The sequence below is a fragment of the Schistocerca piceifrons genome, chromosome 6 (assembly GCF_021461385.2).
Source record: "Schistocerca piceifrons isolate TAMUIC-IGC-003096 chromosome 6, iqSchPice1.1, whole genome shotgun sequence".
Taxonomy (NCBI): domain Eukaryota; kingdom Metazoa; phylum Arthropoda; class Insecta; order Orthoptera; family Acrididae; genus Schistocerca; species Schistocerca piceifrons.
In genome coordinates this window covers 57,445,484-57,468,613 of record NC_060143.1, presented here as the reverse complement: position 1 = coordinate 57,468,613, position 23,130 = coordinate 57,445,484, and the positions used below count along the sequence as shown (strand labels likewise).

Genomic DNA, 23,130 nt, shown 5'->3' with positions numbered 1-23,130 from the left:
GCGACCGTAGCGATCACGCGGTTCCAGACTGAAGCGCCTAGAACCGCTAGGCCACCCCGGCCGGCTTGCGGAGTTTGACAGTACGTATTTATCCGAGGGGATGAAAAAGCTGGACCAAGTGTGTGTCCCTCAAAGGAGATTATGTCGAGAAGTAAGGTGAGTTGTTTACGAAACAAACATTTTGCTTTTTTTACCAGTCGTATCAGACCACCCTGGTAGGGGTGTCTCACTAGCTTTGTGTAAATATTGTGTGTTCTTTAACATACCTACCGTGTAATGCTATTTTTTGCGGAAAAATCAGCTGGACAAGAAGCAAGTGTGTATGTGGCGGTGGAGGGTGCGACGAGAGGCGGGAAGGCCGATTAACTCAGAGAACCGGATTCGAGTCCTGGGAAACTAGCGAAACTAGATCTGCCGCGAAAAACAGATTTGGCGACGCACCAGGCATCTGGTTACCCGATTTGCGACTAGTAATTCGATTACCGAAGTGCGCCGACGGAAGCGGCCGACTGGAAGAGCGCGCGGCAGGTGGGTCCGCGCGTCGAGCTGTGTTTATCGACTTGCGGCAGCTCTGCCGTGCCGAGCCCCGGCCGCCGGATATGAATAGTGCCGCCTACCACCGCCCGCCACCTCCCCCAGCGCCGCACAACGCGCCCGGCCGCGTGTTTCCGAGAAATCCGACCGCCCTTCCCACACGACAGACAGATCGATGGAGGCAACCAACGGCCGGGTCGCGTCGCCTCGCGCCGAACACAGCTTTTGCTCCCAACTGGAACGACGGGCGCTGGGCTGCGGCTGCACTGGCTGGATGGACTCTGCCGCAGGCGCGCCGGCGCAGAGGCGGCTTCGGTAGCACATACAGCTGTGACTGCCGCAGTCACGGTCATCATTAGTGAAATGATTTTAAGGTGCAAATTATGGCCAGGAAAGGGGGGAGGGAATTCTGAAATACACTACTGGCCATTAAAGTTGCTACACCACGAAGATGACGTGCTACAGACGCGAAATTTAACCGACAGGAAGAAGATGCTGTGATATGCAAATGATTAGCTTTTCAGAGCATTCACACAAGGTGGAAACACCTACAACGTGCTGACATGAGGAAAGTTTCCAACCGATTTCTCATACACAAACAGCAGTTGACCGGCGTTGCCTAGTGAAACGTTGTTGTTCAAATGGTTCAGATGGCTCTGAGCACTATGGGACTTAACATCTGTGATCATCAGTCCCCTAGAACTTAGAACTACTTAAACCTACCTAACCTAAGGACATCACACACATCCATTCCCGAGGCAGGATTCGAACCTGCGACCGTAGCAGTTGCGCGGCTCCGGACTGAGCGCCTAGAACCGCGAGACCACCGCGGCCGGCAACGTTGTTGTGATGCCTCGTGTAAGGAGGAGAAATGCGTACCATCACATTTCCGACTTTGATAAAGGTCGGATTGTAGCCTATCGCGATTGCGGTTTATCGTATCACGACATTGTTGCTCGCGTTGGTCGAGATCGAATGACTGTTAGCAGAATATGGAATCGGTGGGTTCAGGAGGGTAATACGGAACGCCGTGCTGGATCCCAACGGCCTCGTATCACTAGCAGTCGAGATGACAGGCATCTTACCTGCATGGCTGTAACGGATCGTGCAGCCACGTCTCGATCCCTGAGTCGGCACATGGGGACGTTTGTAAGGTAACAACCATCTGCACGAACACTTCGACGACGTTTGCAGCAGCATGGACTATCAGCCCGGAGACCATGGCTGCGGTTACACTTGACGCTGTATCACAGACAGGAGCGCCTGCCATGGTGTACTCAATGACAAACCTCGCTACACGAATGGCAAAACGTCATTTTTTTCAGATGAATCCCGGTTCTGTTTACAGCATGATGATGGTCGCATCCGTGTTTGGCGACATCGCGGTGAACGCACGTTGGAAGCGTGTATTCGTCATCGCCATACTGGCGTTGGTATGGGGTGCCATTGCATACACGTCTCGGTCACCTCTTGTTCGCATTGACGGCACTGTGAACAGTGGACGTTACATTTCAGATGTGTTACGACCCGTGGCTCTACCCTTCATTCGATCCCTGCGAAACCTGTCATTTCAGCAGGATAATGCACGACCGCATGTTGCAGGTCGTGTACGGTCCTTTCTGGATACAGAAAATGTTCGACTGCTGCCCTGGCCAGCACATTCTCCAGATCTCTCACAGTCGAAAACGTCTGGTCAATGGTGGCCGAGCAATTGGCTCGTCACAATACGCCAGTCACTACTGTTGATGAACTGTGGTATCGTGTTGAAGCTGCATGGGCAGCTGTACCTGTACACGCCATCCAAGCCCTGTTTGACTCAATGCCCAGGCGTATCAAGGCCGTTACTACGGCCAGATGTCGTTGTTCTGGGTAGTGATTTCTCACGATCTATGCACCAAAATTGCGTGAAAATGTAATCACATGTCAATTCTAGTATAATATATTTGTCCAATGAATACCCGTTTATCATCTGCATTTCTTCTTGGTGTAGCAATTTTAATGGCCAGCAGTTTACATGCAAAAAGTTGCTGGTGAAATTTATTTGGGTTTAAACAAGCTACATTAAAGTATTTGTCTTTTTACAGGGTTCTGTTGTTGGTATGCATGCGGCAGCATATGTTCCAAAACACCGCGCATAATAATGAGCCTTTCCGATGCTCATACTTCGGGTCCTTTGGTGATAAAAAGTTAGGGCCAAGTATTTTGGATAGATGTTGGGCTAGGGACCATTTGCATACCCAACAGAAGCATTGTCTTAGTGTCGCTACCACATAGTACAAGGTCAAAGTATGAATGTTACACACTTCCTCCTGCATACACGATTGGAGCAAATCGGTTGGTTCCTTTTGCATTTCATGTGTTCTACGGTGGGGTTGGCGGGACTTAATGAGGCACCATTGTTTCATTGGTGGTTCCTCGGAAAACTCAAGAAAAAGGACATTTTTATCATAATTTCGTCGTCACCAGCAGACTGAAACCCAGCCGAGGATTCCAAGACGGCTATACACAGCAAATGGCTTAACTTTGTGCGATATATTCCTAAAGGCCCGATCTCGAAAGCCTTGAAAATGTTTTTGATGTATATATCCGTTTCCAAGATACAGAGGTTCAAAATTACCCTACTTTTCACGTAAAATCCTGTGTCAGGGGAAGTCTAAATTACAAATAACCGCAGCAAATTACTCAAATTTTAACGGTACGTCTACTAGGTATTTATCTAGAAGAGCCAGCACCCAGTTTTCAAAAGTCTGTGCCCGTTATCCTGGGACCCTCCAATAACTTGTTTTTTGGGTACCAAAACCCACCCGCGGATTCCGAGACGTCTATGCGCAGGGGATGACTCTGGTTTTTACGATGTATCTCTAAGATCACGGTCATGTACAACTGAAAATTTTCTTCATGTCTCCGTTATCACCTGGGAACCGTCACGGGGTTATAGTACTGAAGCACATGTGGATTTTTTTAATACTTAAAATCCACTGTGAAATGTGAAATTAGTTCGCGTTATTTCGATTTCACATAACTGAACTATCTAAATTTTACTCACCAGTACATTACTTTTCATATGGATTACATGCCCTGCCACAGAAAGGAAACATAGGGGACCAGCTGAAAAAGATCCTATCGGAGCACAAAAAATGCGAATTCGCCCCTGTTAATTTAAAAGACTCCGACTGAAAAGTGGGATACCAACTGCCTAGTTCTACCATCCTCAGCAACTTAAAAAAATTTTCCCAAAGATTTTGGTCTGCGGACGTATTTTCTCTTTTTTATGCTCACAGAGGAGACAGTGACAGTGGTAAAGAGATGGTACAGTAGGAAATACTGGAAGATAGTAGACAGTGGTTGTGTTATAGAGAGAACGAAGGAGGTTCGAGTCCTTCCGTGGGCATGGGTGTGTGTGTTTGTCCTTAGGATAATTTAGTTTAAGTCGTGTGTAAGCTTAGGGACTGATGACCTTAGCAGTTAAGTCCCAAAAGATTTCACATACATTTGAACATTTTTTGTGATGACAGGAAAATGTAGAAGGTGGAGCTCTGTCATTTCTTGATAACGAAACTTGACGACTGGGAGCCTTTACCGGAATCTTCTTCGGAGCAGCAATTCTTTCTGATACTTTCGCCAACAGGGTGAAACCCATGTGCAATACGTGTCACATGGTTGAGGTTGGGGTATATGCTGAGAGGACGTAGCGTGCTTGAAGCCTGACTTTTTCGTACTTTATGCCCATGGCCAAAATTTCATACCTGAGTCGTTGAATGATTGCTTTATCGAGCAGGAATTTGTCTTATCGAGTTGGTACATTTCAAAAAGCATAGGTTTTACCCATTCTCTAGATAATGGAAAAAACCAACTCATTCAGTATATGTTTGCAGCTCAGATCGGTAGTTTAAAACGAAACATATTTCGTATTTACCGACTGCCTGTTATGTTTTCTCTAAATATTCTCGTAAATAGGCTGTATGTAACTTTTTGTCAGAGTGCTGTCGTCCCGTATTGACCTTTGTGTTTATTTCTCAAGAAATGATTTGAATGCAGCATTATTTACCTTGTGGATTGGAATTTCTGATCGGACTAGCTCCATGGCAATATCCACAGTAAACTCAACCAATGACCTATGCGTTTCAGATTCTGAAGCCACGGCGTGTATCAGAGTACGTTTCTTAGGTTTCGACTTGCGAATTTCAGTGTTCTTTAAATGTTTATTGTTCTGAATGTGCTGGTTAATTCTATTGCATTGATGCTTGTCGTCAATTGCAGTATTTACTTCGCAGAATGATGACATCAGTTTCGGTAAAGTGAGCCTTGGATTCTTGTAAACGTTTACTTCGCTCCAGACCTCAGCATCCAGCTACACAATCTTCTCTGGTTTCGACTTTTGAGGAAGAATGGGCTACCATTCCACCACAGACTTACAGGTACCTCACTGAGTGTCCACAGCGGGATACAAGTCGTCTGAAAGACGCAACGCATTTTAATGGTCACTAATAGTGGCACAACTTGACCAGAAGAAGGGATCGGTTGGTAGGATATGTTCTGAGGCATCAAGGGATCACCAATTTAGTACTGGAGGGCAGCGTGGAGGGTAAAAATCGTAGAGGGAGACCAAGAGATGAATACACTTAGCAGATTCAGAAGGATGTAGGCTTCAGTAGGTACTGGGAGATGAAGAAGCTTGCACAGGATAGAGTAGCATGGAGAGCTGCATCAAACCAGTCTCAGGACTGAAGACCACAACAACAACAAACAATAGTTGTCCAGATACTGTTGATCGGATAGTGTATGCTTTATAACGGAGGCCGTCGGTGATGCGGGCACATCAGTTATGCTGAAGTGGGAACGGTAGTTGGTAAACCACTGGTATGGAGACCTGCACGAAACCATCATTAGGACTGATGAGTGGCATGGAACTGCAGTTCAACCAGTCAGGCACCCCTGAGCACTGGTGCCCAAATGGAGCGCAGACAGCGACAAGTTAAAGCTTTGTGTTGGTTCTCGAGTCAGAGTTATGCCATCTATAGCAATCCCCCGTAACTCTGCGAAGAGTAAAAGACTTCTGTTGCTCCTCCTTGTTCTTCTCCTCCTGCTCCTCCTCGTTATCATCATCCTCATATTCACCATTTAAATTGTCACCAGCATCAACCTCACCGCTAGCAACCTCATAATTTTTTGCCCTTCATAAATTAGAAATACCTGCATTTTTTGAAGAAAACAAAATTAATCTGCTGACTGTGAGGTCTGTCACAAGCAGAGAAACGCACCAGTCATAAACTCAGATGGGAAGATACAAGTGTGCGAGAAGAAACAAATGCTTTTCCAGTAAGACGAATGGTACCTCACGATGTCTCCCGGCAACATTTTATGCTACCATTTATTCCTTTTTTCATGAAGCTGTTGTATAGTTCGCAGAAACTTCTGATGGCCACATTACAGTTAAACATGACCGTCAGCCACCGATTTCGCTGTTTATTTCGTTCCTTGTGAATTTAGTCTGCATGCTCACCATTCCTAAATGCCGTGTAAGTCACCCAAACTGTTTACGAAATAAGGTTTATTACCCGTGATAGTCTGCAAATGGACGAGTATTTTGTGGTGTGCACCAGCGCTCGTAACTTCATAATCAACAGGGCTACTGAAAGTGAATGACGCTTGTAACTGTTTGCAGTAAAACTTCTTGTGCAAGACGGCGGAGGTAGGCCGTCGCTGTCTACGCCACTTAGTTACTTCCTCAGATACCGAAAAGATGCGGAAAGAAGAAAATAATCAAGACCCACTAATCATCCCAAATGAACTCAGCCACTAAAGCACAACACCACCTACAGCTGAACAAACTTCGGTCTCTTAAAACCCTATCTCTCCACAAAAAGGGCAGGAATGAAATATGTAAATTAATAAATGAAACCTTGACAAACACGACAAAATGGTTCAAATGGCTCTGAGCACAATGGGACTTAACATCTGAGGTCATCAGTCCCCTAGAACTTAGAACTATTTAAACCTAACTAACGTAAGGACAACACACACATCCATGCCCTAGGCAGGATTCGAACCTGCGACCATAGCGGTCGCGCGGTTCCAGACTAGCGCCTAGAACCGCTCGGCCACTTCGGCCGGCCAAACACGACACACATTCGCCTAGAACCGCTCGGCCACAGCTCTGGCGGTGTATTCAACTCTTTAAACACTTTATAAGTACCACATTTGTTTACATTAACATGCTAGTGAAGTTGTTAGACTTTTGTTGATTGACATAAATCATGTTGATGGAAGCTGAACATCTTCATCGTCCGAAGAAGACGTTGTATCGCTTTAGTAAGGCCACTTCTGCTGACGTCGAGTTACACGCATATCGCCGGCCGGTGTGGCCGAACGGTTCTAGGCGCTTCAGCCTGGAACCGCGCGACCGCTACGGTCGCAGGTTCGAATCCTGCCTTGGGCATGGTTGTGTGTGATGTCCTTAGGTTAGTTAGGTTTAAGTAGTTCTAAGTTCTAGGGGACTGATGACCTCAGCTGTTAAGTCCCATAGTGCTCAGAGCCATTTGAGCCATACACGCGTACCACGCCGCTACAGTGTATCTGCTACACCACTTCTCACGCCACTCGTCACGTTTACCGACGACTGTGGCGTCTCGAAGGGAATCCGCTCACAAAACTTGAAATAAAATAAAATTGCGAAATCATGAAAACATCTGTCCCAGAACGATTGGGTTGACGCTAGGAGGCCCTAGAGGTTATCCATTCATTGCCCTGGCTGAAAGGATGGCGAGCGGTCCGCTGGCGCCAGGGCGTTTTTACGATTGGTAAGAAACTGCGCAGTAAACGGGGTTTCAAAGCGCGTGACTTGCTGCTCACATGATTTAGTGCCCTCAGCCGCGTCCGACCAGGCGTTTCTTCTAAGCGAGGCGGCTCGAAGCAGTGGTGTTGATAGCGGCGTGTCGTGGTCGGAGCGAGATGCAGAAGAGGGGGTTTATTGTTAGCTCATGCTACTCCCATACTGTCTTACCCTCGTCGTCAAAGAAGCGGACGCCACTGGGGAACAGCCATTTCTCAGTGCACTGGCCGTTCTCAGACCCTAACAACGGTGGGCGACAGTTACTACAGGAACGTTAAAATTGTCTTAGCAAGTGGGGACTCTGCTAACACCGAGCGTATGAGTTGATGCTACAATAAAACGGGACTATTGCTGTGAAGCATTTTATTTCAAAAACATACGTATTTAGTTATTGTCAACCTCCGTATACACCCCTCCCGTATCCCTGCAACGCTCCGTACGAATTTTCCATTGAAGGAGACAGTGATGGAAGTCTTCCCCTGCGAGATCTTTGATGACGCGTGCCGCTTTTTCTTTCACTGCTTCAACGGGCTTAAAGGAAAACGACGAAGCAATTCAAAAGCGTGATGCCAGATTTGTTACCAGCAGTTCCGATCAGCACGCGAGGTTTACGAAGATGCTTCGGTAACTCAAATAGGCACTGTTGAGGAAATCTAGAGAACCGGCATTTGAGCCAGGCTGCAGAGCTATCCTACTGCCGTTAACAAACAAGAGAAATTAGGGCTCTTTTAGAAGCTTATAGATAGTCGTTTTCCCCTCGCTCTCTTTGCGAGTGGAGGGGGAAAGGAAATGACTATTAGGTCTAGTGGTACGTGGTACCCTCCGCCTACGGCGGCTTGAGGAGCATATTTGTAGATGTAGATCTTATGACCTCATTTCAAAAGACACTATCCATTTCATTGAACTAAGGAATACTGCTCTGAGGAACCCCAGATATCACTATGACCTTTCTGGAAGGAAATCACGAATCCAGTCACACAACTGAGACGATAATAGTGACGCATTTTAATTAGAATCCGCTTGTAAGGAACGCTGGAAAAAGCCTTCTGAAAAGCTGGAAGTAAGAAATCTGTTGGAGATCCCCTGTCAGTGGCACTCATTACTCTGTGTGAATAAAGCTGGTTGTGTTTCACAACCAACGATATTTTCCGAATCCGTGCTGTGTGGCAATAGAGCCTTTTCTTCGAGGTAATTCCTGATGTTGCCGGCCGGTGTGGCCGTGCGGTTCTAGGCGCTTCTGTCTGGAACCGCGTGACCGCTATGGTCGCAGGTTCGAATCCTGCCTGGGGCATGGATGTGTGTGATGTCCTTAGGTTAGTTAGGTTTAAGTAGTTCTAAGTTCTAGGGGACTGATGGCCTCAGATGTTAAGTCCCACATTGCTCAGAGCCATTTTGAACCTGATATTCGAACATAGGCCTGTTCTTTTTCGCCAATTGGACAAAGGATACGTCCTCGCAACCTACGACAGAAAAGCAGACACGCCACAACGCTTCATTATTGCTCAAAGTTGGCGATTCATTGTAACGTTAGCTATGAAAGTATACATGAAACTCCTTTGAAATATCTTCGATCTATTGACTGAATCAAACAGAACTGATAATGTAGAATGTTTCAGCCGTGCCCATGTCTCGCCGTAGACTCATTTCTCTCACTGTGGCAAGCAAACATCCACACGTTAGGAACAGAATTCTGTAATCTATATGGACAGTGATGGAATTTCCTGCTATTGCTGAGAAACAGACTCATTTGTTAGGACCTTTTCTACTGGATTCGTCGACAACATTGGAAGTCGAACATCGCTACGTTTCTCTTGCCTGCCACGAACGACAGACGTCACCAACGGAGCAATGTTTAGTTACAGGGCGTGCACACATCGTACAAAGCTATTCTGAGGTAGCGGAAGTTATGGCTACGGCAGTCCAGGAAGACTGGTAATTCCAACAGCATACTGCTTCTCTCAATGTAGCCCCACCGTCTTACCACCGCCATTCTCATTTCCTCTGGAGTTATGTAAACATAATTTAGTGAAAGAAATCATTGCGTGGAATGAGAGACTGTCACGCACTGTAGCGGCTAGGATACACCAGTGTTCCTAAACGTCGTTGCACTATTTCATCACTCACATTAAGTCTACAGCTGCAGGGTATAAAAATTACTGATAAGCTTTAGGGACAGGTTCTTTCCACCGAAACAATAAAATGGTGTCTAGTGATCATGGACTCTGAAATGCATAGGCCTACCTCAAAAGCTATGAACATTTCACCTTCGATACTGTGAAACAGTTCTCTTCTACTTGAGGCTCTTTGCTTTCCGTATTTTGGGAGGAGGTAGAATGGACGAAAACAAGAAAAAAAATTAGTCAACATGGGCTCTAAAATTCGTATCTTCAGAGCTATTAGCGCTTGTTCAGTAGAAGGAATGTTTTTCACACTAGCGAAGATGAACAGTCGCCTGTAGCTGTTAAAGTATGCATTTTAGACTCCATTTTAACTGGACATATTTTCTGGATTTGGGCCATACTACCTCCTCCCGAAATATGGGAAGCAAAGTCCTTGCAGTAGAAGAGATATCTTGCATTGTATTGAAGATGAACAAGTGCTCAAAGCTATTAGGGTATGCATTTCAGAGCCCATGTTTACTAGAGATTTTTGTCTTGTTTTGGTGTAAGGAACCTGTCTCTAAAGTCTGTCGCTGTGTTTTGGGACATCCTGTATATCTACAACTACATACACACTGTGAAGTGCTTGGTAGAGGGTACTTCCCATTGTACGACGTATTAAGACTTTTCCCGCTCCATTCGTGTATAGAGCTCGTTGAAGAGTGATTGCTTAACGCCTTTGTGCGGGCTGTAGTTAGTCTAATCTTGTGTTCGCAGCGTCTACTGTTGGTATTATATTCCTAGATTCACCGCTTAAATTTGGTTCTTGAAATTTACTAAGTAAATTTACTAAATCTTCCGTCGATTCGTGGTAGACCAACGTTATAATAAATGAAAAGCGCTAGTCTGCTTTTGTTCTACAGTATTACTTTTATTATGTTAACCGATTTTCGGCTTACAAGGCCATCTTCAGACATTTACTGACTATTGCCGCCAAAAAAGTTACAATGTTTGTAAACGACACTGGAAAAGATGTGTAATGTCTTGGAGAAGACGTTACACATCTAGATTGAAGCTGAAACATACAGCAAATAACGTCTTTGACAGTGCGGTCATAATGCAGTGAAAATTGAAAAGTTGAACAGTAAATAAATTTATTTGGTTCATTTATTTAATGCAAACTGTTACATAGGCACAGTTTGAGTATAATGTTAATGATTTTCCTGTTTGCTTCTTTTATTTGTATATTGTTCAACTTTTTATATTTTGAAATGCAGTACCACCACACTCTCAGAGATGGCATTTACTGTGTTTTCCTTCAAACTCCTCCATTTTCCTGCATTTATTCGTTTCTGTTTATCTTATAAATATTGCTTAAGTTCCTCATATATTCTGTAGTTACAGTGATAATTCTTTTAATTGGTTTGTGTATCACTCTCCATATTTGATGCCTACTGAAGTAGTCTTACCAAGTACTCATTTTATTTTACTGGCTTTGTTTATCTAATTTTTTCCAATTTATTCCCTGTTCAGCATTTTGCTTTACGACCAGTCTGTCTAAGATCATAGGTGCTGATTTTGGTTTCATTGTCGACTTTTTACTTACTTGATGCGGACTATCATTACAAACATTTAAAACAATTCCAATCAGTGCGGATAAACATTACTCGACACCACAAAATCATGAACTGAACGAATAAATCTGTAAATGTGGGCAATGTTCTCGCCATAGCTCGTTCAAAAATATTTCACTCTTCTGACCCCATTGCCACATTTGGCAAGTCGCGAATGTATTGCACTGGTCACACGAGACACGTTCAGAAGAAAAAGATTCTTTTAAATGAAGGGAAACAATGACAGGTTGATATTTTTGTAACCAACTATAAATAAAACTACAGCAATATTTTCATTTCTGATTTATCAGAGATGGAAATACAGCTGTTGGTTTATTTATTGCTGGTTATACGCGGTATAACCGGTATCAGTGCAGACATTTTTATTATGGTACCTTAACGTTAACACACGTCAGTGTGTTGACTGTTTTTTTTAATGTGTAGAACAGTCTTTCCACAAACACGTCACAAATAGTACGACGTGATGTTTTCTGCATGGTCGTACTGCACTACTAAATGGACTGCGTCTATCATAGACTAACCGTTTTGCGTCCACATTTCAACACCCGACTTGCTGCCCAGAGGAAAATAAGCATTAATGGCACGCTGTTGCCAAATGTACTTGGAAGTACTAACCAACCTAAAAACATAAGACTTGTAATGGCTATAATTATTAGTCTGCTGACGAGGTAAATACCGAAGTAATGTTGTTCAGTACACAGTCCTCTGTCTCCAATAGAAATATCTACTCTTACACCTATTACATCCTTCTGTAGGCCTGTAGTCTCCCCGAGCAAGGATGGATTTAATTGGAAAAAGGTAGATGTTTTGTCTTTAACATGGGTGTGAAGATGTTTCCAAGATTTCATTTTCGATATTGAAACATCGATTTTTATCCTCCCGGCTTCGACAGTGTCTATGATCATCGAACACATCCCTGTTTGTGATAACTCTGAGCACCGTGGTGCTAGGAGGTAATGTCAGCTATTCATCAGCCCCTTAATGATGTATATAGGTAAGTGCGCCAATCGCACAGAGACTTCTCGCGCAGCCTGTACCGGGAATGAACAGTTGATGTGTGCTGTAGCCACAAGGGCGGGGAACAGGTGCGCCTCCTCCGCTGAAGCCCCACTTGTCAGGTAGCGCTGGTACCGATCGATCGGTTGCTATAGCGACGGCACGGAGCCAGCTACTGATTTTCTGCTACACGCCTTTTTCTTATGTTTCCGGGGCGCAGTATTTCCAAGCGGGCGCGCAGCGACATCACTGATATGTAGCTGCCTGTTTTCGCGCTCAAGCAACGGTTGGACGGCAAAATCCAACACACTGACCACCAGAAACCATACGGGAGGAATATTAAACAGAAGAACACGCATCTACGTATTATTTTCAACTTAAATTTCCCAATGAATTGTGTACGTAACAATTGCAATTAGTTTATATCACTCACACATATTCTCAGGTGTTACGATCAGATGATTTTATTTTGGCCCTGTAAGTCACAGTTTCGCTTCAGTAGTGATTTTCAGTGCATCAGCGTCAATAAGGCTCCAAACGGCGACTTAATGTATGGGAGGAAGTAATTGCAGTATTGCACACATTTTCGGATTTGTCCTGTCCAAGTGTGATTTCCCGTGCGCAGAAAACCTACAAGCTGCATTAGTCCCTTAGTGTCTCATTTTATGTAAACCGGTGTTTTCATTAGCTGAAGTCCCTTATTTAATCCCCGTTTGTTTATTAGCCGCCAGGTAAATATTTAAATGTAGAGTGTGAGGTTGGAGGTATCTTCGACACTGTAGTATTCAAAGACAGCAGTTGAACATGGGTAGGATACGAAATCGCTCACCATCTTAATGGTAACATCTCAGCTTTCCCCCGAAGGGATTTAGTGATTTTGTTGCTGCCCTGCTTAGGTTTGCCATCAGTTGGCAAAGAAAAACCGTCCTATTTATTACAAAAAATGTCTATGTTACGTAAGTAGACTACTTGCTTTAAGTCTACAGAAAAGTAGTATGGTTACGAAGAATTTACATTATTTAAGGTCTTTTGTGATTATTAGTCACTACTAAGATTATATTCTGTTTTTGCCATGCGCCGGTATCAACCACTAAAGCCGTCTTAACACCGGATCGAACTGATTTAGGGAAATTACACAAAATGTATTTTGTCTAGTCGACTGGGAATCTGAATTTCAGAAAACGAGCCCAGTGCATTCAACACTGATCCAGCCCTCTAGCCGATTAATTTTATAAGCGTTGACAGTAGTTTGTTACCAATGTCGTATTTGCTTCTTTAAATAAAGAAGAAGTGAATTTTTCATCTGTCTGGCCATAATTGTCCGTGATTGCTGTATAATTACTTAAGATATTTCAAATGTGTACCCGTTTCGTGTCATTCATTTAAAACTTCGTGAGTAGACTGAATAATAATAAAAAATACAAATTTGGTTTGTTGCGACAGATATGGACGTGTGATTTCACCTACTGCTTTTTAATGGTTTTGATGGGAATCGGATCCGCAGTGGCCATGAATTTAAATACTCCATGTTGCCTTCAACTGACGAATTTATTTATGCACTATTTGAAAATTTTGGCCTTGGGCCATTTTGCAGGACCATTTTTTACGGAAATGTTGTTCGATCTTCAGTAACTCGATTATATTTTAGGTTTAAGTAGTGCCTAAACAGAACATAGATGTGTCGTATGTAATAAAATAGTACACAGAACATAGATTGTGTTTTATGTAATAAAACAGACACACATTTGTTGGCTGTCTAGCCACCAAATTCTGTGATGACTGATATTGGCCCCAATGATCTGCAGAAAGTGCTGTACATTAAGCAAGCTTTTAGAGTAATACTTTTCAGTGGTAATTTGATATGTATGATAAAAACGTTCCAACTAACATAGTTGGTATGGTAGCGCATCATTAGGTCTTGTTATGACTGCTTTAGAGTCATTCTACGGTACTGTGGCGGGGGAGATTAAATGTGTATCAGGATTGCAGAGAAACAAAAAATTAATTACGTATCTTTATTTCTCGAGTTGATAACTCAGTTTTATGAGCTCTCCTCGTAGATGCAAAGATGCATCTTTGAAATACCTATCTAGACTAATGGAAGTAGCAAATGGGAACTTTCGTTGCTCATTAAGACATTGTGTCATTTCGTTTAAAGAATACTACTAAACCTCCATTTCTTTGAAGAATCGAAGTGCCACGTGTAAAGCAGGTTCAAACTTCTGATAACTTAGCAAATGAGTTAATGTGTTAAATATTTGATTTAAGCATGCAAGCGAGAAAGAGTTTAGAAATGGCTAGAAATTATGTTATTAGGGTTGTTGGAAGTCACTAAATGCTACCATTATCAAACACTGAATGAGTATAGTGTACGTAATTTGAGCTCTGTTTTAAACGAAAGCTCAGTATTTATGACGTCCCATTTCTTGAACTGTACGTCGTACAATGATATAATTTTGCAAGCACATTCAGTGATATACGTGGACACTATCTGCAAAATATGTTGCGAATAGTTTTGCTAATAAAGAACTAATAAATTAAAACGTCAGTACTGATGCGCCAGTTTTACTACATACCAGCCAAAACGTAGTAAGTGGCAAAGTTTTTTACCTTTCATCGTTTTGTACGGGGTGTCAGCGAGAAGCCTTTTTGTTGAGGTTTGAAATTGTGTGTTTAGTTTATTGCAAGTCACTAAGTGCTCTCATTCACAAATACTGGATGAACAGAGTTAAGCATAAATTGCGCTTCGTGTGTTATGGCACCTAGTAATATACAGTGTGTCCCAGAAAAACATCGACAAATTTTAGGGACAGGTCACTTATACAGAAATAAGTAATAAATGTCTATGAAACATGGGCTGTGAGCACTTGTTTATCTCCGCTGACGTGAAACTCTGCTGAACAAGCTCTTGTAGCTCGTAAGGTACGCATTTTAGATGCCACGTTTATTAATCATTTTTTTCTTGCTTTGGTCCGACTACCTCCTCCGAAAATATGAAAAGCAAAGAGCCTGCAGTAGAAGAGATGTTTCATAATATGGAAGGTGAACAAGTGGTCATGTCTCTTAAAGTGTGCCCTTTAGTACCCTTATCCTATCCCTGATATATATATATATATATATATATATATATATATATATATATATATATATATATATATATATATATATATATATATATATATATATATATATATATTTTTTTTTTGTCACTGTACACACAGTTTCTAAGTTTAATATGTGACCTTAACGTAAGGTTGTACCTATCAGTGAGTAGATTCCGACAGCACTTCAAATTTTTAAGTTCGCTCGGTAATTAAGTGAAATAGTGAAAATCAAATTTTTGTTACCCCTGCAACTGGAAACGGCTGATCGTACTTCGAGTTTGCCATTTAGTAACATAAATAAGGCTGCCAAGGTAAGCCGCAAGTTAATAAGAGAACAATCCTCAAAAACATAAGCATCTCACAGTGCAAGCACGAGCTGTTTATTGTATTGGAAGCAAAACACAGTTTTAGTGCGGTGAACAGGCATCTCGAAGATACCAACACAAGCCTGCTGTCCAGAATGAACGCAGAGAGCAACAGGTCGGCCGGCGACGCCGCAGCTTCGCGGCGGGCGCGTCCCTCTGGGGACATTCCGCCGGCGTCGGTTGGCAGCCCTAGCGGGGAGACCGCTGGGTTGTAGGAGGATAGCAGAAGCTGCGCGCTCAGTCTAGTGCGCGCTCTGGATGGGCGAACAAGTGCCGCGTGTAGCCGCCGCAGGCGCCGTTGCGATGACGACGCAGAGACCTCCGGACGGGAGACGCCGTCCGAGGAGGATACCGTTCCTCACCCGATGGCGCATGTGCGCCGATTTCGTTAACCACGGCCTCTCGTACAAGCAGGTCGCGGCCAAGTACAATGTGCACGTGAACACCGCGAAGCGCCACATTGATACTCTCAGCGCGTTCGATACGGAGCAGTGGAAGAATATACGCGTCGATTACTGCAAGATAGAGCTCTTCGACGAGAAGGTGCCGGATCCACCGCAAAATGACGACGCCACGGTGACTGTAGAGGAAACTCAGCGTCTGCCCTGCAGACGCCGCAGAGGGCCGCTTCCGGAAGGCGACGACGAGTGCTGCATAGTTTTCGAGGGATACGCCAATACCGAGGCGACACAGAACGGCTGTGACACGGAGGCACCGATCGTTCACAATCAAAGCGACGAAACCAGTGATAGCCGCCCGGCCGCTGAGAATCCCTCCGCATCGGACTCAGCCGTACCAGAACCTCCGGTTATCCGTCGCCGGGGCCGGGCAACGCGTATCTCGACGGGGCCATCTCTCGTGGCTATCCAGCAGCAGCAGCTACTGGAGCAGCAGCAACAGCGGATACAGCAGCAACAGCAGCAGCAGCAGCAACAACAACAACAACAACAACAACATCTACAACAACTACAGCAGCAGCAGCAACAATATCTACAACAACAGCAACAACAACAACAGCAGCAGCAGCAATATCTACAACAACTACAACAACAGCAGCAACAACATCTTCATTATCATCATCAGCAGCAGCTTCTACAACAACAACAACAACAACAACAGCAGCAGCAGCAACAACAACAACAACAACAATTACAACAGCAGCAAGCAAAGGCATTAACATCTGCAAATTTTTCGTACTTTGATTGGGGCAATGCACAGCACTCAGATGGTTCAGGAACCTCTCATAGTGTTGGGCACTACCCGGAAATACAACAAGCAGCCTTTGGTAGTACTGTCGGAGCACAGACTCAGGCGACAAACGCGGCCACAGGAACGCCGAGCAGCTATTCTGCACCAACCTGGCAATTTGCACAAGACGGGAACTACCAGGGACATCTTCCATTGACTCACCACTCCAAAATGACCAGCAACTCAAATGTTGACATTTGTAACAGACATGAGGCGAAACAGCAAAAAACACATCTGTTTGGTGATGTTTTCCAGCAGCCAGTAGCTGTCAAACAAGAACAGAGTCATTTGTACGCTTCTAGAAATCCACACGCATCTTCTGGCAATGGTGTTTCGTATCATACGACTCCATCGGAAGCTGTTCGTGGCTACAGACCGGCGAGTAGAGCAAGCAGCAGTGCGTATGTAGACGCCAGAAATGCTGAATTCTTGGCGGGACTGGCAAATAGTCTAGGCCCTGCTATTCAGATGACTGCTGCAGCTGCTAGATCTATTGCGAGGCCTCCACTTGACAACAAGGATCATCTCCGTGACTGGGTGGACACTGGCAGTAGAACAGCACTTTCACAGCATTCCATGACTAACACTAATGCCTCCAATGGAAATCAAAGCAGTGTGGAAACTGCTATTGCACCATATAGAAAACAGACGGGAATGATCCAGCCGTATGCATTGGCAGAGGGTTATCCGTACCTGCCATCGTACCTCATGTCTCCATTGAGCTGGATGCAGTACGCCTCCACCAACTGCTACACTCCATACGACACACCTTTGGCAAGTGATGAAAGGTCATACAGCTTATTGAATGGCTCGAGTAGCCATTCACAAGTTGACGTCAAGCCGTTCACTTACATTTCGTCCTGGAACGAACAATTCACCAACTCCAGGATGAACAACTTTGGCACTCCATATTCCAACACTGAAAGTGATCAAGGAGGTCGTCGAGGTCCAATCCCAGACACTGAATCGAATGGTACCCTTGTTGACACCACCCCAGAATGGGCAAGGCGTTTGGCAGCAGGTGGAGTTACAGTGACACCTGTTTCTTCTGAAGTGACCTCCAAATCTCCCCAACAGCAGACAAATAATCCTGGCGATGGTACACAGCCTCTCGACTTTAGTCTTCCTCGTGTCACAAATCAGCTACCATCCTTTTTGGATGCGGGAAACAGGGAAGCCCAGCATACTCGTGAGCAAAATCACCAGTGCAGTGAACAATGTGTAAACTCTAGCACTGGCTGCAAGTGGCAAACAGTATGCAGCGATGCTGGCATATCATCAACTACTGAGGTAGACAATAATAATTCTGGCAGAGAGTGGCTTAATGGCCAAACTGTGCTAAATCATCCCCAATCTCAGTTTAATTATCCATCCAACATGAACAAGGAGAATGCCGGTGCTCAGAAAATGGATGAACATGCTCTCGGCACAGGAAGTGTCAGTGTGATGCATCAGTGTGCAAATGGTACCAATAGTGTTGCTGTCACAATCTCCTTCCCACCTCAGACAGGTTGTAGTACTAAGGAGCAGGATCTGAACAACAACATTCTGATAGCTAACACCCCAAAAGTTTGTGGGCAGGGAGCCTCACATGAAGTGACAGCCTCCGGAAGCTGTGGCGATTTTACAATGACTGAGGCGTCACACTCAGACAAGTTCCTTCAAAATACATCAAGCAATGTAACAAACTGGACCCAAGAGAATAGTTTTGTGGAAGCCTCTGTTGAGAGAATGGAGAAACAACCAGTTGCAGGCAGACATATTCAGTTTGTGCCAGATCCAAAGAGAAGCCTTCTTGGCTTTAGTAGAAGATACTCCCGGTGTCCTTCAAATACTGGTCACTGAGTTAACTGTGTTTTACTTTCTGACTGTAAACATTTTGTATGTTTGTTGGTGATAAAGGTGATGTAATTGCAGTGATGTTGGTGGTGAAAGCAAGTGAATGGCCATAAAATATTTGTGTAATAATAACATAGCCACAAATGTAAATAAATCCTTTCTTGAAATGAAGCTGAATATAGTTACTATTTCATGGATCCCTCTCCATTATGTGTGCAATGTCCCTGGTTACTGCAGTGATGTTGGTTTTAGTGTTTTCATGACACGAACGGTTATATTATTTATTTGTGCAAGACATTTCTTGTATGAAGGGCGTGTGGAGAATACACACAACTATCAAGAAAGTGCCTGCCCCTCTGTGTTCTGCATTATGGTTCCTGTGATGATATAAGAGGATGATGGCAGTTTTATTCGTATGTATGTATACTAAAAATGGGGGAAATAAATTTTCTGATTCCACCATTTTCTCATGTGTATGTATATGCATGGTAACTGACAGCATCATTTTGCAGGTCGTAATGGTGACCTACGTCTACATGAAGAGAGAGATGGAGTTGCTGATGAGGTCTTGTGGAGCGGATACCACAATGCCCTCGGTCTTAAGAAGTCGGCCCAGCGTGAACAGTCTGTAAGCACATTTTAAATATAATTCTTAATGTATTGAACTTTTCCTCAAAGTACTTTTTGTGTTTATTGTTGTACTCATTTCTCTTCCATTCAAAACGAGCTTTTATTGCCAATTTTTTAAGTGCTTTGCTTTTGGAAAAAATGTGGTTCATTTACAAGTTTATTTGATTACTGAGCCTTGTTTTGAAGGAATTAAATTCAATACTGATTAAGACATTTTTATGCAAGATTCACATTGCCAGTGGTAAAAGAATAAGGACCAGTTCTTTTACCTGGAACTGTTGAAATGAGCTAGCTTTCTACTTCTGATGTTTCTACTATCATCCTTTAAAAATCTGTTTCAGATACGGTCCACTTCACTTAAATGAATAAAATAATGACTTTACTTTCATGTTTGTTGGTTGTCTTCTGATTTGGAGAGCAGGCAGCTTAACTATTCTGATAACAATATTATGATTATTTTAGTACCATATTGTGGGAACTCACAAAACAAAATATTCTTCTTCTTTGTAGAGCCCTCTGCTGTTAAGTGATCGCAGCCTTACTCAGGAAACAGGTTCTGTGCATGATGAGACATCATCAAGTGGCAACAAGGAAGACGAAGATGATGATGATGATGACACTGAGGACAAGATTGATCCCCAGCAATACGACCCTGAGAGGCTCAAAGCTTTTAATGTAATTATTCCCCTTCATTACAAATTCTATTTAATAGAACAAGATTTTCATTGCAGTTCTGAGACAGATTTGATTTCTTGTTTTTGATTCAATGACATGGTGTATGACATATTGAGATATAAATAAGAAAAAAAATATTCATGTACATTTCAGATGTTTGTACGCCTCTTTGTGGATGAGAACCTGGATCGTATTGTACCAATTTCGAAGCAGCCCAAGGAGAAGATACAGGCGATAATTGACTCCTGCACACGGCAATTTCCCGAATTTGCCGAGAGAGCACGCAAGAGGATCAGGACTTACCTTAAGTCGTGCCGCCGCAATAAGCGCTCTCGGGATGGAAATGGAGCATGGGAAGCTGTAAGGACTGTGAGGATCACTTTCCATGAGTCCCCATTATCTGATAAAATTAATTGTTAACAGTTATACATTCTTACTAAAAAATATATTTCACAAGGGGACTCAGTCTCTTTGCATGTTTAATAACCTCTGGATCATTTATAAAGCTTATGAAATTCATTTTCTGTAAGACTGTTTGGAATTCTATTGCACATTGTATGTACAGTTAATGTGATTGAGATTAGAAACTAGTCATTAAAATGTAATTCCTGAAATATATGTGGTATGTGTATCTAAAATTGCTTAAGAATACTAATGTAGTGTACGTGACTTAGATTTAATATTTCTTACAGACACGACCCACCCCTGCACATCTGACTTCAGTTCAAGCTGAGCAAATTCTGGCACAGGCCTGCGAGAATGAGAGCCACAATGCAAAACGAATGCGACTTGGTCTGGACCCTGTCAGTCAGCCATTGCCTCTTACACCACAACCTGTAAGTGCTTCAGGCCTGAGATTTTATTTGTTTGTTTATTTATTCATGTATTTTTTACCTTAGTACTGACCAACTGGAATAGCACAGCAACTCTAGTTCCCGTACTTTTCTTGTTTTTTTTTCCATTAATCTTCCATCTTTTCCCCATGTTGCCTTTTTCTTTCTTCTGTTCGTGTTCTATTTTAATTTTTTTTGTTTTTAATGTACATTTTTGTGTTCTACTTAAGTTTGTGTTCTAGAGCTGATGTTAACTGTATATTAAGGCAGTGTCTGTTATAAATATAAATAAGCATTTACCTCTCAGAGCTTATTTGGAGGCTGGCAAAGAATTTTCTGGAATCTTCTCTACTATTGTCAGAAATGAAAAACTCTAAAAAAATCACCAAGTTACTTAACAGATGTGACTGCTACAGAGGTAACGCTGTTGTATGAGAGTGCATCAGACTGTTTGGTTTTGGAAGATTAGCTCATGGTGTGGTGTTGGCACTGAGATAATACAAATGTTTTCATGTGTGACAATATACTAGTTTGTCTGTGGATTTAATCAGCCTCATATTTCAACATGGTTTCTTTGATAAAGCAAAGTGTTACATACATGATCATATTTAATTATGTCATTAATTCATATCAGACTTTATATACTTCTCAGTTGGTAATGACTGAGCCCTATAATGAGAAAATGATCAGAAATAATACAATGGAAACTGTGGCATGGAAAAAACTTGAGAATGAGCAACCAGTCACTTTCATATGAGTAGTGGGTGGCACATAATTCATTTAAAGATCAGATAATGGTAATGGCTTTTGACCTTACAGTCTACTTCCAGTTCTGGAACAAAAGCACTCATCTTCCCTCCAAAAACACCAACAATACACACATGTGCATGTGCGTGTGCACACACAAGCGCGCGCGCGCGCGCACACACACACACACACACACACACACACACACACACACACACACACACACACACACACATACAAATATACTTATCTCCATATCCGTGTGAGGGATAGTCTGATTCTGAAGTTTGCCTATAATCCATCATCAGAAGATGATTGATGTTACTGTCATGTTTTTGTACGCTAGTGTACAAATGCATTGATAAGAGTTAACAACTAATAAATACCATTTATCTACTATTGACAAGGGAAACTCCCCATCTCGCCTCTCTCACATTTAGTGGTAAGTTGGTCCCTTGGATAGCCTGTCAAAAACTAAATAAAGATCAAGCATTGAAGACAGGAAGAAGGTGACTGAACTGTGGAAAAACAGAGGCAAAGTAGAAACAGTGAACGGTCCAAACTTAATATCTGCATTATCGAGCAGTTTTAACAACCATCATGTTATGGTTGTGTGGTTACGGTGTTAGACTGTAAAGGAGGTGATCTGGGTTCATCTCTCCCTTGGTCCTGCATTTTTTCCCCCCACAAAATTACGAACTTTCAGTTTTGTCATTGACGTGTCTGTTTCCTGTATTCAAATTTATGTATATGTCGTGCCGTAATGTCAGTTTGCAACAGCAAAATGTAATGAAGGGACCCCCAGACATGCGTACCTCATATTTGTTCTACACAGGTACCACATGTTATGCCTCTTGCATTTCGTTTTGGAAGTTTTGACTCTTAAATTTCTTCGTTGGAACATAGTAACACTCGTTTATTTGTTGTTTTCATTTCTGTGAGAAGTCTATGTAGAATCTCTCCTGCTGTCACTATTCAACACAGAATACAAGTCATATGGTAAGACTATATTACTGTTGCAAGTAAATGTGATGAATAGTGAGAGCAGGCAAGGTGCCACATAGACCTATCACAGAAATTAAAACAACAAATAAATGAGTGTGAACTATGTTCCAGTGAAGGAATTTAAGAGTCAAAACTTCCAAAACAGAACACACATGTGATATCTGTGTAGAACAAATAGGAGGTAGGTACATCTGGAGGTCTTTTCATTACATGTTGCTATTTCAAACTGACATTATGGCACAACACATACACAAATTTGAATACAGCGAACAGACACATAAATCACCGGATGGAAAGTTCGTAATATTTGTGTGTGTGTGTGTGTGTGTGTGTGTGGGGGGGGGGGGGGGGGGGATGGGACAGGGAGATTTGAACCCAGATCTTCTTTTCCAGAGTCGAACACACAACCACGACATGACAGTCGTTACCACTGCTCAGTACTGCACATATTAAGTCTGAACTGTTCACTGTTTCTATTGTGCTTCTTTTTTCACAGTTCAGTGCACCTTCTTCCTGTTTTCACACTTAATCTGTGTTCAGTTCTTGATGGGCTATCCAATGGGCCAACTTACCACTATATCTGAAGGGG

The 23,130-nt window shown here is 43.0% G+C and overlaps 1 protein-coding gene across 2 annotated transcripts in view; it reads left to right on the top strand.

Moving 5' to 3' along the window:
* Positions 1-23,130, top strand: part of LOC124802692 (nucleolar protein 4-like) — a 432,554-nt gene that overhangs the window by 395,818 nt on the left and 13,606 nt on the right. The window contains exons 1-5 of one of the 2 annotated variants that reach the window (XM_047263632.1): positions 19,025-19,068; positions 19,164-19,279; positions 19,792-19,956; positions 20,110-20,325; positions 20,649-20,792. In XM_047263632.1, coding sequence (XP_047119588.1) covers positions 19,047-19,068; positions 19,164-19,279; positions 19,792-19,956; positions 20,110-20,325; positions 20,649-20,792 — 663 coding nt within the window. In that variant the 5' untranslated portion in view covers positions 19,025-19,046. Of the gene's footprint in view, positions 1-19,024; positions 19,069-19,163; positions 19,280-19,791; positions 19,957-20,109; positions 20,326-20,648; positions 20,793-23,130 lie in introns of those variants that run through there. The other variant, XM_047263631.1, reaches the window with a different exon arrangement.